Source organism: Patagioenas fasciata, chromosome Z (assembly GCF_037038585.1).
Source record: "Patagioenas fasciata isolate bPatFas1 chromosome Z, bPatFas1.hap1, whole genome shotgun sequence".
Taxonomy (NCBI): Eukaryota; Metazoa; Chordata; class Aves; order Columbiformes; family Columbidae; genus Patagioenas; species Patagioenas fasciata.
This window is the reverse complement of record NC_092560.1, coordinates 65,619,705-65,636,016: the sequence shown is the minus strand read 5'-3', so window position 1 is coordinate 65,636,016 and position 16,312 is coordinate 65,619,705. Positions and strand designations below refer to the sequence as shown.

General features: G+C 38.4%; 1 protein-coding gene across 1 annotated transcript; it reads left to right on the top strand.

Annotated features, from left to right (window-relative positions):
* The first annotated feature begins 1,118 nt into the window (after positions 1–1,118).
* SUB1 (SUB1 regulator of transcription) lies at positions 1,119–14,374 on the top strand. The gene is made up of 5 exons (XM_065860840.2): positions 1,119–1,259; positions 3,113–3,185; positions 4,895–5,014; positions 10,366–10,474; positions 10,909–14,374. The coding sequence occupies exons 2-5, from the start codon at positions 3,114–3,116 to the stop codon at positions 10,986–10,988; spliced, it is 381 nt and encodes a 126-aa protein (XP_065716912.1). The 5' UTR covers positions 1,119–1,259; position 3,113; the 3' UTR covers positions 10,989–14,374.
* Positions 14,375–16,312: the final 1,938 nt, after the last annotated feature.

The window sequence follows — 16,312 nt, the reverse complement described above, 5'->3', positions numbered from 1 at the left end:
TGCTGTGCTTGCAGCAAAACTGCATGACATGTTGGTGCAAACAGTGCTAAGCAAATGATAACAGGCTGTGTTAATTTTGTGTGAAGTTGTGTTGACTACAACAGTATTGCTCCATAAACGGAAAGAAAGTACAGGCTTCAGTACATAGCATAGGAAGACAATGACATGAACCCACTCGAGCTCCAGCAGCATGTTTGGCCTACTGCAGTTTGCAAAGGCTGCTGAAAGTTGTCTTCCACCAACTTGGGGGCAGGGGACCTTTTTCTTGCCTCCCCTGCAAGGAGGTGTCATTTCCCCCCAGAAGCTGCTGTGGATCTGTTCAAATGCACTAGGTCTGCAGCACCTCTTCAAGTGCTGACATAGGGGACAGCTTCAGGGTGCCTGTTCTGGTGTAAACGTTCTAGAGAAATAAAAAAGATTGTCAAATTATATTTTCAAGTCAGTGTATTTTTTGTGGTTTTTTTTTTTTTTTTGGTTGCTGTTGTTTGTTTGGTTTGTTTTTAATTGCTTTGGGGGCTTCGATAAAGCAGGTGCTCAGAACAGGAGCAGGGTTTGTTTTAACCTTCTGTCCGCAGGGCTCCAGGACCGCGCTTGCCCCACGGAGCCCTCACGCTCGACGGCCCCGGACCGTAAAGCTCTGCAGGAGGAAAGCGAAACCCGGTCACAGAAAGCGGAACCAGCGCTTTCCTGGAAAGCGGCCCAGCTGCCGCGGGGGCTGCGGCCCCGCTTTGCAAACCCACCGGAGTGCCTCCGCCTCACGGCGCTGCCCCGGGCACGGCTGCTGCCGGGCGGCTCCCAACGAGATCGAGGAAACGCTGCAGCGTGTGAAAGAGAACAGCCTTTTAAGGATTTATTTTTTTAAGCGTTCCTGGTAGGCACTCAGGACCCGAGCCTCTCTCGCAGCTCAAACGGCGGGTGAAGGCCCGGCCACGGCGCCGCGTCCCCTCAGCAGCGCGCAGCTCCGAGTGGTGCCCGCTCCAGGACAGGCCCTGCTGTCAGCCCCACAAGATCGCTCGGCGGGCGCGTTTCGACCCCCTCGGCGCTCGGCGGCGGACGGGAACACCAGCCCCACCGGAGGCGCTCGGGCCCGCCCTGCCACCCGAGCCCCCCCTCCGGCGGGAACCACGGGCAAAGGAACGCGACCCCTTTAACCACCTCCCTTCTGCCCCTCCCACGTGGTGTGGGGCAGGGGCGGGGATTCCGCCGTGCGTCACTTCCGTTTCTCTCCTGGTGCAGAGGAACCGCGCGTAGAGCAGGACGTGAGTGCTGGGGAACCCACCCCCTCCCGTCGCGCCCCCCAGGGCTGCCACTGGCGGCGGGGCGCTCGGCATCTCCCGGCCGGCGCGGGGGAGGCGCGCCGGGCAGCCATGCGGCGAGGCTTCGCGTGTTCCTCGAGTGCCCGCGATGCCCAGCGGGAGGGATGCCCCGCTGAGGAGCGGGCCTGGGGCGGGAGGAGGAGCCGCCGTCGAGGAGAAACTGCCATGTTGGGGGGGCAGAGAGGATTTGAGTGAGGGAGAAAATGGCGGCGGGGAACCGCCCGGCTCCGGTTCCCCGACGCTGGGACCTGACCCTGCCCGCTAACGACCCCCGACCCTTTTATGTGTGTGTGCTGCCCTGCGCCGTCGGTGACCTGCAGCCCCTCGCTGCCGCGGGTTGGCCTTCGCGTCCTTGCCTGCGTCCCCCTGTCTGGGCCCTCGCTCCTTTCCCCTGGGGGGCAACACCAGTCGTGGAAAAGAGGAATAGGGGAGGAAAATGGCGGCTCGGGCCCGCCTACCTGGTGTCCTTCCTCTCTCTCCCTTTCCTTCGTCCTCACTTAGTCCGTCTCGTTCTGCCCTCCCTCTTCCCAGTGCTGTGGTGTCTCCTCAGGTTCTGCCTGGCGGCCTCTCCCGAGGGGCACCTCGAGCTACCGATTCCTTTTCCCTACAGTTTCCGCCCCCACCTTCCTCCATGTTGTCGCTCGCTCCCCCTGTTGCGGGCCCTGGGGTTCTCCCCTGCTACTGCCCGCTCCCTTAAGCCCCCCAGGGTATCAGTGCTTTTTTGTTCGACTCCCCGATTTCGTACCATCCCTGTGCATATTTTCCCATTGTCCCATTCCAGTTCTCCTCTGACTTCACCCTACAGCGTGACTGGTGTGTGCTTCCCCATACCCTGTTTCATTTTCAGTGCTACAGCTTCGATCCTAGTGCTCCAAGCTATTAAGACAGAACTTAGCCTGCTTTAGAACCACATTGATCTATTAGCAGTATTCAGACTCTGTTTTTTCCTTTGCATGTGATTTATTTCACTGCCAGCATAAAAATACTGCTATTCCACTTCCTTTCCTAAGATATACCTCTTTAATACTTTCCTAGCTTAGTTTAATTTATACAGTTTATCTCTGGGATGCTTGTTTTTATTCTGAAAGAACAAAAGAGCTTTGTATTTGTTGCAAAGAGTTGCTCATAGCAGGCAAGATGTGCAACTGCTATATGTAACCACACATTTGCATACTGGAGAGATGTAGAAGCACACCTGGCAGCATGCATTCAAGGAAAGTTGAATGTCCACTTGTCTGGCAAATCAGTGGACTCTAGAGACTGATGTGTTAAAGCTGCAGTGGGAATATTAATCTCAATACTGTAGTTCATTCTAATTGAGGTGTTGTTTCAGACTTTTCTATTTTTGAGGAGAACTTTAGTTTCATGTATTACGATTATGCAGCATGATGCTTGCAAATCCGAGTGGGCAAAATGCCCATGTAAGTTCATAGATAAGGTTAGAACATTAGAAGTTTGTATTTGTGAATGTAATATTGATAATTCATCTGGAGGACAGTATTGTATTTTTTACATGATGGTTTCTGCTGTATCCAGGAGTGTATGAAGATGGTGAGAAATTGTACCTTTTGTAAACAGTTCAGAAACTAAAGCACTGCATTTAATGTAGTTGCAGCAAAAGGGGAATGAGGTATAAGAGGGAAGAGTGTTTTGAGATTGCATGTACAATGTGTATTAAGGCTTATATGAAAGGGCAGGAAAGTCTTTAGGAGGGTTTTGAATAAGATGAGCCTCTACAAACAAGTAATGGCACATATTCCTTGTATAGTGTTCTCATGTTATTTTTCTCTTCCTAGAATGCCTAAGTCAAAGGAACTTGTGTCTTCAAGCTCATCTGCCAGTGATTCAGATAGTGAAGTTGACAAAAAGGTGAACATTATATGCAGTTTATTACTACTGTATTAACTCTTATATTTCAGGTTGGGATTAAGGGATTAGGTCATGTCAGAAAATACGTGTCATTCCATATGGTTCATCAGACACTTAGAAAAACCCTAAAACAATCCACTCACCTAATGTTTCCCAAACAACTACAACAACAACAAAACAGCCACCAAGATTAGGGGTAGAATAGATAGGATGCTTTGTGCCTTGCGCTAAACATTTTTTCCTAAATTGCACTTTGCTCTCTACAGGGTTTTCCATGTGATATATCTAGCCACAAGCTTTCTGGAATTCTTTGCTGCTTTGTGGCAAGTAATAGAAGGCTTCTTGTATAAGCTGCCCCTGGTGGCAAGAATTTGGACTAATTTTGAGGACAAACACCCCCATCCATGCCTCTGCATTTGTTATCTGGATTACTTGTCCAAAAGAAAAGCCACTAGATGCGCTGTCCTCCATGTGCCACTTGCTTATCTTGTTTCCATGTTCTTTGTTTCTTACAAATTCTTATATTTACTGTAATAGCACCTGCTAGTTTCTCACTTAAAAGCTGAGCCAGCCTGAATGTCTTTGAGTTGATTAATTTTAATGTATGTTGACTAGTTTAAATGTATAAATTGAGTGGTCCCATTTATTTTTTTATAGTTAGTTAATTTATACATTTATATAGATTTGCTAGGCATGAACAGAAATTGAAAAAAACACTGAATTTCTCTTTTTAAGAAATGTTAGGTGGTAACGCAGGTGTCAGGTCTTGAAGTGTAATATGTGAAGAGAGTCATTCTGCTTTAGTGAATTGATTCAAATGTGACTTGGTTGCACTTTGCAAACCAGGCGTTGTGTTGGATCTTAACATAAGAGAAAATGTTCAGGTGAGTTTGATAGGGAAATGTATTCCTGAAAAGACAGAGTCTTAATAGTCTGCTTTAGTGGCCTAAGACATTGGGTTTTTTTCCTATTATAACCTTCCATATTTGTTGGAATTGTTTGCCTTTAAAAGAGTTTATCCGCAATATGATTCTGGCAGTTGAGACTAAGTTTTGGTATCTTCATATTACTTTTTTTTTTTTTTTTTTTTTTGGAGTGGGCATGACTCCAATATAACCATTAGTAGAAATAGTAACTTCATAACATCTGCAGGTAATGGATTAACAGGTGATATCATCAGAATGTTCTTAAAACGTGTTTGATTTATCGTGTTATGGACAGAGATTGGACTGTGATTTAACAAAAGAGAAAAATCTACTGTAATGGAGCTGATTGCCAGATGCTTTCTTCATTATGTCATTGTTTTTTCTCTTTTAGAAGATTTGTAGGCTGTCCTGCATTTTTGTTGTACTCAGTGGAAAGTAGGGTGAAACTTCCATCAGACCTTAATTTTTTTATTAAAACGACTGAACTGACAGTATTACTGTGCAGAAAGAACAGGCTTTTTGAAATATATTCTCATCTCATTCAGTTCTTTTTAGAGCCAAACTGTTATGGTAAACCTCACTGGGAATGGAATAAGGTTCATTTGAATATTTTGGGTTTTTTTTAATTCCAGTCAAAATATACAGCATTGAATTCTTGTTTTGCAGAAGGAAGATGATAATGTGCATTGCATAGTAGTAATTTGTGACCTCTAATGTAAACTTTTTCATAACTTATAAGATCAGTTGTGGTTCATATTTTTTTTTTTTTCTTTTTGCTCCAAGGCAAAGCGGAAAAAGCAAGTAGCTCCAGAAAAACCTGTAAAGAAACAAAAGACTGGTGAAAGTTCAAAAGGTGCAGCTTCTTCTAAGCAAAGCAGTAACAGAGACGAGAATATGTTTCAGGTAAAATTGATGACTCTGGTTAAGGTAACATGTTATATCATATTCAGTATAAATTTTATGAGGTGATCAAATATCTTGACAGCATAGTGTTTGGTCTCCGTAAGCGTTGGGGATTATGATGTTAGTTTTGCAGATGAGATGCTCAGAAAAAGCGTTTTCAGGTTTCAGCAGAGTAAAAGAATCTGAACTGTAGCAGTTGATCTAATCCTTATATCTTTGCCCACGGTAACTCGCTGGGTAGTAATTTTGTCCATAAATACAGCACTTACCATGAATATAGTGTAAATGTTAGATCAGAACTATCTCTACATGGAAATGCTTTTTAATCAGGGCTCTTGAAAGGTTCTTGGAAACCAAAGTATGGACTCTTCATTCCTATTTAACTAGGTCAAGGGCTACGTGGCTGCTGTATTACAAGACAGTGTCTTGTAATAAGTTTTGTGTGTTCCTTTGTTTTATGATGCAGGTTTTTCTCACTGAATATCCAAAAATATTGTAATTTTTGTCGTTGTCCTTGTTTTTATGATGGGATGAATGTATATTTTTCAGTAGTAAGATCCATTTGTGAATTTAGGGTATTGCAGTTCCTGGGGTTAGCTGAGGCAGTAGCTTTGTGTGCTGAAGGCTCTGTGTGAATACATGAAGCTCAGAATTACTTGTTTTAGGGGTGTGGATCAAGACTTCTTAAATGTCTCTGACTAGCTGTCTGGAAAGGAACTTAAATTTTTAGAAACTTTGGTTCTTAAGTTTGTGAAAGAGTATGAGAGAGGTGCCTAATAAGATGGCCCCAGCACAGAAATAAGGCAAAAATAAATGACTTTGGACTGTAGTTGTGCAAAATAATACGGGAAAAAAAAAAGCTTTTCCAGAGGGAAGACTTGCTTAACTGAGACTGTAATACAGGGCAGTTATTTTTAATGTACCATTTCTCACTTGCCTCTTCACATATAGTTGGGAGGGAGAGATTCAATTGAGAGCAATACCTGGACTCTTCCCCATCAAAGGAAGAATATACTATTTGTAGTTCTGCTGGGGCATACTTTGAACCATGTAGGAAAAATGAGATAATGTCTTCTATACATGATGAGGCAAACTGCAGTTAGAACTCAAAAAAAAAAAAAGTGTGTAAGTTTATTCTCTTTGTAATAAGTTGGGAAATTCAAGCCTTGGGGAAAGCAGTTAAAATGTTTTAGTCTCCCCAATGCGCAAAAAACCAAACCAAAACAAAAAACCAAACCAAAACAAAAAACCAAACGCTTTCAAATAAAAGCAAAAGTGTTTGCGTGCTCTGATTTCTTTCAACCTTTTTGATCTAAGATGATAAATTACTAAAAACCAGGCAGTACAGGACTCCTGTTAGTCTGATAAGAACAGTGGTGAGTACAGTACAGAAAAAATATTTGAATATCACCTTGACCTAAAACATCAGTGTTAATTAGTCTCTGTCTGCCTTTTAGTTTATCAAACCCAGATTTTTCTTTTTTTATATCACTTATTGTGTTATGTGAGGCATTGTGAATTTTCTTCATGCTGCAACATCTTATGTACATTAACTAAGATGCAACTGTTTCAGTGTAGAAATAGCACTGTAAGTCTGAGGATACTTTTCCTCTCTTCCACCTCCCCAGGAGACTGTGCTGGAGGATCTAGTTGCATGTTAATTTTTTAGCTATGGTTTTATTTGTTCTAGGACTGTTAGTAATACTAGAAACTCTCCTTTCTGCTTTCCTGTGGCAGTAAAATGATCTCTGGTGTGCAAGTGACTTTGCAGTGTAACTTACAAGTGTGGCTTCAGTTGATGGAAATCAGGCTGTAAAGCATTCATAGGATAGTCAGTAGTTCTGTGGTGTGCACACTATCTGAGTGGCAGCAGATGATGTGAAACTCACAGACTTGTTGTTCTACACCTTCAGGCTATGCTCTTAAAGTGTACAACTTCCCTTGATATAGAGCTTGCTGTGACAGCTGTATTCCAAAGGTTCAGCATGTTCATAAAGATCTAAGTTTTGTTAGTTTTGTTTGAGACTAATGTTGGTGTAGTTGTATTCTTGAAACTAATTATGAAGAACAGTATAAACGTGAGTAGAAGGGAATTAATTAAATATAAAAGGCTCTTTGTATTATGTTTATTTACATGTCTTGGCCTTTTTAGGCTTTATAGGTAGGCTAGTATCTTTGGAATTTGTTAAGGGATTTGGATACAGCTGGCATGTGGAAACTTACCTTACTCTTGTAGAGGCCGTAAGGACAAGCATTATTCATGTTAGTTTAGAAGGATTTAGTGTTGATACATTAGATTCCTTCTGTGACTTCAAGCCAATGTAAGCTCTGCATCATGTGCTTTGGTTAGTTTGACAGATCCTGTCATCTGCCTATGCCTGATTTGGATAAGGTTTGTTAATGCTGTCAGGATACCATATTAATGGCTATCGAGAGTGGAACCATGTTGCATTTCATGGGGATTTTTACTTCAAAAGATGTCTGCCTCTGTGTGGTCGCACTTTTCCCCTCCACTTAATTTTTCTTATTCATGTAAATTTGGTTGTATTTGGTTTTTGACTTTTGAGGAATACGTTCTTCAGTTTCACAGTGTAATGTCTTTATCTATCATAGGCTCTTAAAAGTAGATACACGTATAAGTTTATGGTACTCTGGAAAGGTGATTGGTTTAGCACATTAATTCTGAAACTTAAGTGGTCACCAATGTATTTCACAATCCATTTGCTGTGTTGCACATCTCTCTGTTTATGGGACTCTTTATTGTGCTGCTTCTGATCCTATGCATATAATTAGCAGCTAAGAAAGAAGGAAGCTTTTTTGCTGTTTCTACATCTGCAGTCAGTATACAGTTTAATCAAGACAAACTGAAAATGGGAGGAAAGAATGGTGAAGAAGGTGGTTGCTGAAACTCACAAAGGAAGTCAGTTGCGTAGCTGTGAACGAAACCACAACACAGTTCAGTGCATTTTATTCTAAGAAACGGAAACCTGGAAATAATGCTTTTAATGTCTTCTGATTTATGTAATTCAATAGAATAGTATAATCTAAGGAGAAGTGATATTTAATAGAAAGCATATGTTGTCTGTGAATGCTAAACTGCAGTAACTAAGCTGCGATAAGTCAATACAACCCTTGGAATACTGCTGTGGTTATAGAGATACAGAGGTGTCGTAGGTCAGTGAAATTATTCTAGGACTGTCAGTTGCTGCTTGAAAAAAGAATTGTTCAGAATGAATTCGCCAGAATTGCAGGTAACTGAAAATCAAGAAACGTCAGTTTGCTTAAATAGTTAAATGAGATTTGTGTTGAGGTTTTTAACTTTAGACGTTAATTGAAACCGTACTTTAGAAGCCTATTTCAAGCTTTTAACAGCGGCTACGGTTTTGCACAGAGTTCAACTAAACATTCAAAATTTAAAGTGGGCATTCAGATGAAATCTAGAGACTGATGTAAAACCTAATTTCAGTGTTTTCATATGGAACTGTTTCCATTTAAGGTAGATTTACTAACTGAGTAAATAAACTTTACATTGTTGCTCCACTCCTTGCTGTAACTGAATTAAGAGATGTAGTCTTATCCTTAATATTCAAGTACTAAACACTTCTGTATTTGTAGCTGTAATCTGCTATATTGTATCAAGTTTCATTTTTTTATAGCAAATTTGGAATTACTTGGCAATGCTCTAATATTCTTTGATAGTCCTGGAAAAACAAGGTGTGGTGGAGTACCATCACTTGAAGCTGTTCTTAAAGGTGACCTTAAAAGTCACTGAGCTTTTAAAGGGTAAAACCAAGAAATATTGTTAATGTAGTCCAAGGTATTCTCTGCCAGCAGCGCTGACTGGCTTGGGCATGGTACCAAGTTTGGTCTGAAAGAGCTAAGCTACCCTGACATCATACCTTATTTTTGAATGTTACATTTGTAGTACTGTGAAAGTATTTAATAAATCCATCAAAAATACTATCTTATAAACTGTTGTGTCTTGTTAATTTTAAAGGATGCTGTGAAGTAGGAAAACTGTTTCAGGCTTATGTATCTAAAGATGTTCTAATTGTTTTAAAATAAATTTTAGAATTAATTTAGCATGATCTGCATAAGAAGAAAAATTACATTAAGCAAACAAATTTATTGTTTATCTATTTTGTGAAATAACAGTTTATAACTTAGACATCTGTGGAATATTTTAGTTAATTAGAGAATTGTTCAACCTTTTTGGTCAGACTTAATGCTAGTAAGGTGTGTTTGGGCCCTCGTTAAATAGTGTCAAAATGCAAGATGTATAAACTAAGGAAGTTGAAAACTAAAGTTAATGTTTTATTAGGAAGGAATATTCTGTTTTAATAGTGTTTACTTTAGAATGTGTTCTTTCTTTTAAAGTGTATCCAGAAGGTACATGCAGAATTCTAGTAATTTATTACATGAATTGTAATTTTATTATATAATTTCTGATTCTGAAATTCACGCTATAGTTTGCATTTATGTGAACAAATAGTTTTTTATCCAATTTGGAAAATCTTTAATGCACCTAAATATGTGGTGTAATGCATTGTTGTCAGTTCCCTTGCTGGCCTTCCGCTCTGTGCCCCCCCAACAAAAAAAAAAAGAAAAAAAAAAAGAAAAGAACAAAAAAGTGCCCTCATAATTCAGTAAAGCCACTGTAGTGCAGAAATTATGGAATTCCAAAGTCATTTCATACTATGCTGCATACTGGTAAACTTAAAAGATTTGAATGGTTGTTTGGAACACCTGGCACAGTGAGGTAGTCTTTTAACCACAATTCCAGTGAAGTGCCATGAGGATTTGAGAATAAACATGGGATAGTTGGTGACTAACTTTCATTTCCATCTGTAGTTACTGTGTTTAAAAAAAACAGAGAAACAAACAAAAACCCCTCTAGAAATTGTGATTATCCTATGTATCTAATTTGCTTTCTGTACATGGAATGTACCAAGATTTAGATTTGGGAGTATAGCTCCCTCTTTCCCTCTTTGTTCACAAATGCTGCAAACAGAGATGGTTATAATAGAGGCAAAATTTTCTTTCAGAAAACAGAAAATTAGCGGCTTTTTAAGAAGTAAGCATGTAAAGAATATAGGTATTTTTAGTCTAGGAGAGCTACTTTTGCACTGAGCACTGGATACTCAACTTGTTTTAAGTTGTTCATCCATTTATATTGTCATTACTTATTAGCCTACTGACTACTCTGGATTAAACTTCTCATCTAGTTGTTTCTCTGGTGTCTAAAATAAGCTACAGTGTGCAATGTCATGTGTTTGAGTCTGATACTGCTGGGGAAAGTGAGGGCTGTAATATGTGAAATACCTGAAAGACTCTTATATGTGTTTTGACAGATTGGCAAAATGAGGTATGTCAGTGTTCGTGACTTTAAAGGGAAAGTCTTAATTGATATTAGAGAATATTGGATGGATCAAGAAGGTGAAATGAAGCCTGGCAGAAAAGGTATTGTTCCATTTCATGTTATTTTGTATTAAAACATTGGCTACAGTGTGCTGGAGAATGTTGTGTATCAGCTTTTTATACTTTGTTACTACATTATATTTTTAGAGTAATATTTTTTGTGCTGCTTTCTGTCAAGGCCAGAGCTGTATTCATTTCCTGTGTTTTGTCTACTACTTGTGAATGAATTTGTTATACTGCACTTATTTTATTTGTAGTTTATAAACTTGACCAGAGATAAGCTGAAGTCAGAAGTTAATCTGAAGTGTTCCAGATGAGTAGTTTCGCTTTGTAACTGAGACAGTTGTTGAAGTAGCTCAGGCATTAGTAGTCACAACACAGACTTGGTGTATGAAACCAGCCTTAGTAGTAATTATGCAAGATTCTTCTCTGCAATTTTCTTTTTGTCTTAAGTGTTTATTTTTAATGCATTTCAGGTATTTCTTTAAATCCAGAACAGTGGAACCAGCTGAAGGAACAGATTTCTGATATTGATGATGCAGTAAGAAAACTGTAAAGACAGACCATACAGAAACTTTAATCATTTCAGTTGTTTAAAGCGAACTTTTTTTTTATATTGGCTTTTGTTTTCTAAAATATTGTTTTCCAATCTATTGTATATTTGGATTGCAAATCGATTTGTAAGATGAATACTTTTCTTATGTGCATTAAAAGTGTATTCTGAGTGAGGCTATTTGTGTATACTTTACTAAAAGTAAGAGTGTTGCTTTCACCTCATGATGTAAAATAAACAAAACAAGTAATATGTAAAGCATAATTGTTTATGGCTGTTTGATTGAAGGTGTTTGCTGATAAGACCACCTAATAGCTTTAGTCTTAGTTTTAGTTTCAGCTTAGTTAATGGTTAATATGAATTTGTTTTCTGAGGAGATTTCTTAAAATGCCTCAATTTATTTTTTTCTTTTATTTCATACTCTTTGGTATTGCCCTGACAGCTTTCTGTTTTAAGACTTGATACAAACAATGAAGACTTGGTAAAACACATTTTTGTAGATAATTTTAAATACTGTATTTGCTAATTTACCCTATTTATTAAGATGTAAACATTCCTGAGTATATGACTTTTTTGCATTACTTGCATGAAACATTACGATAAACAGTAACACTTGGACACAAGCCACACACGATTTCTTCCCATTTTTCTATAGCTTGCTTCTCTTAGAAAATACAATTAGACTTTTTTATTGAACCCTAGATTTTAGAATGTGATGCATAAACTTTTACAGTAATAAACATATACCTCAGAGTAAGATAGTATTTAAAAGCTCCAAATGTGGTTATTAGTTAGGTACCCTTTTCAAGCTCTGTGTTAAATTCATTCTTAAGCACATACAAACTAGTTATTCTATAGAAGAGAACAGTTGACCTGTCTTTGTAGGGCTTTTGTTTGTTCGAGAGTATTGCATAAAAATCGATGCATAAACTAGGCTGTTACAGGTCAAACAAGATTAAAATTGCTTCAACCAAAATGTCTGGCTCTCCTGCTTCTGCCCTGTCCACACTGCCTGCCCAAACCACTTAACTTGGCATGCTTTGTGTGGCTTATGTGTGCACAGCTGCTTTATCTTTTGTACAGAAGATGCTTCGTGCTTACAGTGGAGCGCTGGTACATAGTGGATCACAAGTAGCGAACTTCGCTTGTCAAACATTGCAGTGTCTGGAAGAGAAGCTTCTGTCCAGTGGAAGCTCTGTTAGACAAGATGCTGCCCCAGTTGAAGGGCTTCTTGGTAGGTGTCACAAATAATTGGAATGAAGGAGGGACAATGTGATGTTTGAGTAGAACTTGGAGAGATAAGGGGTGTGCCGGTGCAGAAGCTAACAATGAAAACTCAAAGCTAGCTGACATATAATAACTACAGTGAAGAAATGTACATTAGCAGAATTAGACAGGAGTTCATTTTTCTGACTTAATTCAGTTAATTGAAGGAAGAAGATGAAGCAGCTTCATGAAAATTGATATTTTGAGATGTGTAGTGAATGTACAACTTAATTGGTTCAGCTGTAGTTTTCCGATTTGTTGTTAAACTTCATATATTTTTAAAATTTTGTATAGATAAACAGGATTTACTATTTGTTTAATTTTGGAATATCTTAGTATGTTTATAGTGCAGACATGTGTGGAGGTGCCATACACATACTATTTCTGTGTTGCAGTTTGTAATTCAATACAAATAAGCATTGAAGGGTGAGGAAGAGTGACTTCATCAAATTAAATTTATAGTATTTAATTTAAATGTTATTTATGCCAGATACTCCTACCTGCTTTTTAACTTACCTATTCTTGACATATTACAAATAAAGATCTGGATTTCTGTAGCTCAGGAAATCTGGATTTTTAAGAACTGCTTGAGGGTGAATAAAAGGGTAAAGCGATGTTTTGTGGTAGCAGGTGCATTTTTGGGCACAACGTTCTTTTTTTGAGTTACTCTTAGAGGTGTGTGGGGATACTTGGACCAAATAGAATAAATATAAAAGATGTGCTAAAATTTCACAGATAAGTGAATGAAATAAATTGCTTCAGATTATGATTGACAGGCTCTAGGTAATTTGTATTTGTGGTATGTATATATGAATTTTTCTTTTAAACCTGAAATTTTGTGACCAGATTTTTGCCATTGTACCTGAAGACTTTCATGTGGCTACTTTAAAGTGCATAATTATATTAGAGGGAACGTTGTCCTCACTTTGATTACTGTTGTAATATGTCATTGAATGGAAGTTGTGTATCAGAGTACAATGTAATTGCGTTCAGAAGGTGGACAATTCATTCATTTGAGGGGACTTTCAATATAGTGATTAGTTCTCTCATGGAAACTGGTGATAGAGGTGTTCAAATAAACAAGTATTTGTTAACAGTCCTATTGTAGATAACCCCCTTGCTGAATTTGTGATAATTACTGGAGCTGTTTATCCCATTTACTTGGTGAAACTTGGAGCAGTTTGACTTTACTTAGCTTGTGTGTTTAAAAATATTTTTCCTTTTGCCTGTAATAATCATAAAATACATTTTACCTGAGCCAGTCGTCTGTATGAATGTCCCACAAGAAAGGTAATTAAATAAACCAATCAATTTCACAAAAGCTCAAAATGAGTTGAGTTGAATTGAGGAAATCCATTGCACCTCAGGTGACTGATGTGCTTATTGTTTGATAAAAATTTGACGTGTTTGCTGTTATTTTGAAATAAACAGCTGGTAGTGATTTTTCATGCAATTGTCTATGGCTGTAGTCTTTATAATTTGAGAAGAAAATTCAGATTTTTTTTTTTTTGAATCTGTTATTGCAGACAAGATGTTAGAGTACCTGTAGAAGTAAATGTCCATGGAAGAAAACACTGCATATGTGAAAAGGCTGTGTAATGTAAGATAAAACACTGCTTCCTTTTCCATTAAGGTGGTAAAATAAAGATGCATTTGATTTTTTGATAATTGTGCAGGGGCATATTAGCAATATGTTTTACAATTTAAACCTACTAAGGAGCTTAGGGAGAAAAATGCATCACAGAGTTGCCAAAGTACTGTATGTGTGATAAATCAAACTGTCATGTATGATGTTCCTCTTATGTAGAGATGTTCATATTGAAATTTAGCAAATCCAGTACTACGTTTGATATTTTTGGTAAAGGAAATGCCCCAGTTACATACTACTTATGTGATATGTTAGCAAAAAAATTCATGATTGTAATTCTGGTAACTCAAATGTCATGTTAACCATGTGGAATGTTTCATGTTTTGCTCTGGTGGTATCCATTGCAAAGAGACCACTGGAAATATGATCTCCAGCTGTAATTACTTTAATGTTCAAATAAAAAAAGTAGTTAAATGGTATACATGTAATAACAATTTGAACACTTGGAAATAAATGAAGACTTCTGTTGACATAAGTGTTATTTTTAATAGAACTTTAGCGTCACTAAAACTTTTTTTTTTCCCCAAATTGTTATGGAAAATGATGTTTCTTTCTTGCAACTGTTGTAATTTGGAAATTTGAAAGCTTAATCATCTTATACTTGTTCCATGTTTGTGGGTGGGGGATTGATAGGGTAGCCTGGAGGGAGAGGAGCTTTTCACTATGATGAAAGAACCAAGTGGTGTGTAAATATGGAAGCAGCAGATATAAACACACTTTCAAATACCAAAGAGAAGGAAAGTGCCTGCTAACCCACTGCTGTTAAGAAAATGGCTGATTATCTTTTTCAGTGGAGTTTTGTTTTGATCTGACAATAAATTAAGCCTAGATTAGATAGAAAAAAGCTAAAGCCTCTCATGCATTTATTTATTTGCATTGGCCAGTTAGGTCAGTGGGGTCTTCTTTGGGAAGGATGTTTGGTTTTTACATGCTTGCTGTGACTGATTTGTAAGGAGTGGATTAACTGATTGTAGCGTCGAACTGAACAGATTTTTCAAGTAATTTTGATTAGTTTAGCAATTTCTTGCCATAGGCACAGAAATGACTGTGGCTCAGAGAGAAGAAACGGAGTTTGTGGTTGACGGAGGGTCATCATGTCCTACCTATTTTTCGTCTACTGCCTTCCACTTATTGATAGGATTCAACTTTCATTGGAGGTCTGGTGAGCAGGTATGGAAGAACATTCTGATAGCCAATGTCTTTCCTATGTGTCCTTCCTATTGTCGTGTAGAAGTGTAGAAGACACTTGCTGAAGAACTGGAATAAATGGTCCATGGCTTAGTGATGGTCTTTCAGGGAAGCTTAAATTGTGGTTCATTTAAGAAAAATGTTATTTTTGTAAGATCTTCTTAATTTGGTGTTCATTGTACTTCCTATTTGCTTTCAATGGATCCATGTATTCTTCAATGATGGGATGAGAAGTGAGGTGGGAACTGAGGTTGGGCTGAGGACTCGAGTTTTTAAGAACATTGTTATCCTTTGGGAGGAGGTGGCCTCTCAGTCCTAAAGGTGAATACAGCTTGCTGTAAAACTGGAAGTTGGTGGAGTGAACAGACTGTTCTTGGAAATCTCTAGGTGTATTTGATAAGGCTAAACAAGAAAAACATTTTGTGTCTCGTTGGCCAGCATGCCTAGCAGACTACTGTTAGGGATTGGTTCAGTTGAGCAGAAAAACTGCTTAAGTGAGGAAGGGGTAAGATACTACATAAGCCCCATTACCTTTGTTATCTAAGGAGGAACTGTTTCACATATGAAGATTTTAAATGTTTTACGATTTCACTAATAGGCTAATGTGTCAATTTTCAGGCTGTAGACAAGAAAGCCCATTACATTTTAGGAGTAGGAAGGCCTAAGTTTTCCTATTCACTAAAATATCCTCACACAATACATCTGAGAGAGAGGTGAATGACATTATTAAGAACAAACTTGAGACTGACATGGCCCTAACAATTAACTACTTGAAATTGAAAGTTAGGTGATATATAGGAATAAAACTTAGTTGTCTGTTTGTGGTGTTGCTTATATGTAATCTTTGAAGCTTTTTGCTCTCTCAACGTGAAGTGTCTCTGTGGTTCTGCTGTTTCATCTGCTTTCCATTTGCCATCCCTTACTGAGATCTGCAGCTCCCTTTACATTTCCTTTGTTATTTGTATTCTGACTGGAGGCATCACTTCCATCTCTTGGAACAGAAGCATCTCTGACTACACTCATGTCATCACAAGTCAAAGATACCTTAACGATTGGTTCCTAATTATGGTTGGCAGATACAACTGCTGTTGCTAACAGAGGCCAATTAATGGTCATATGTCTTTATCACAATGCTAAAAAAATAATATAAAGTATATGTGAAAGAGCCGGATTACTCTTGCCAACATGCATACTTCCCAAATGCAGTAATTTCCTTTGTATTAGC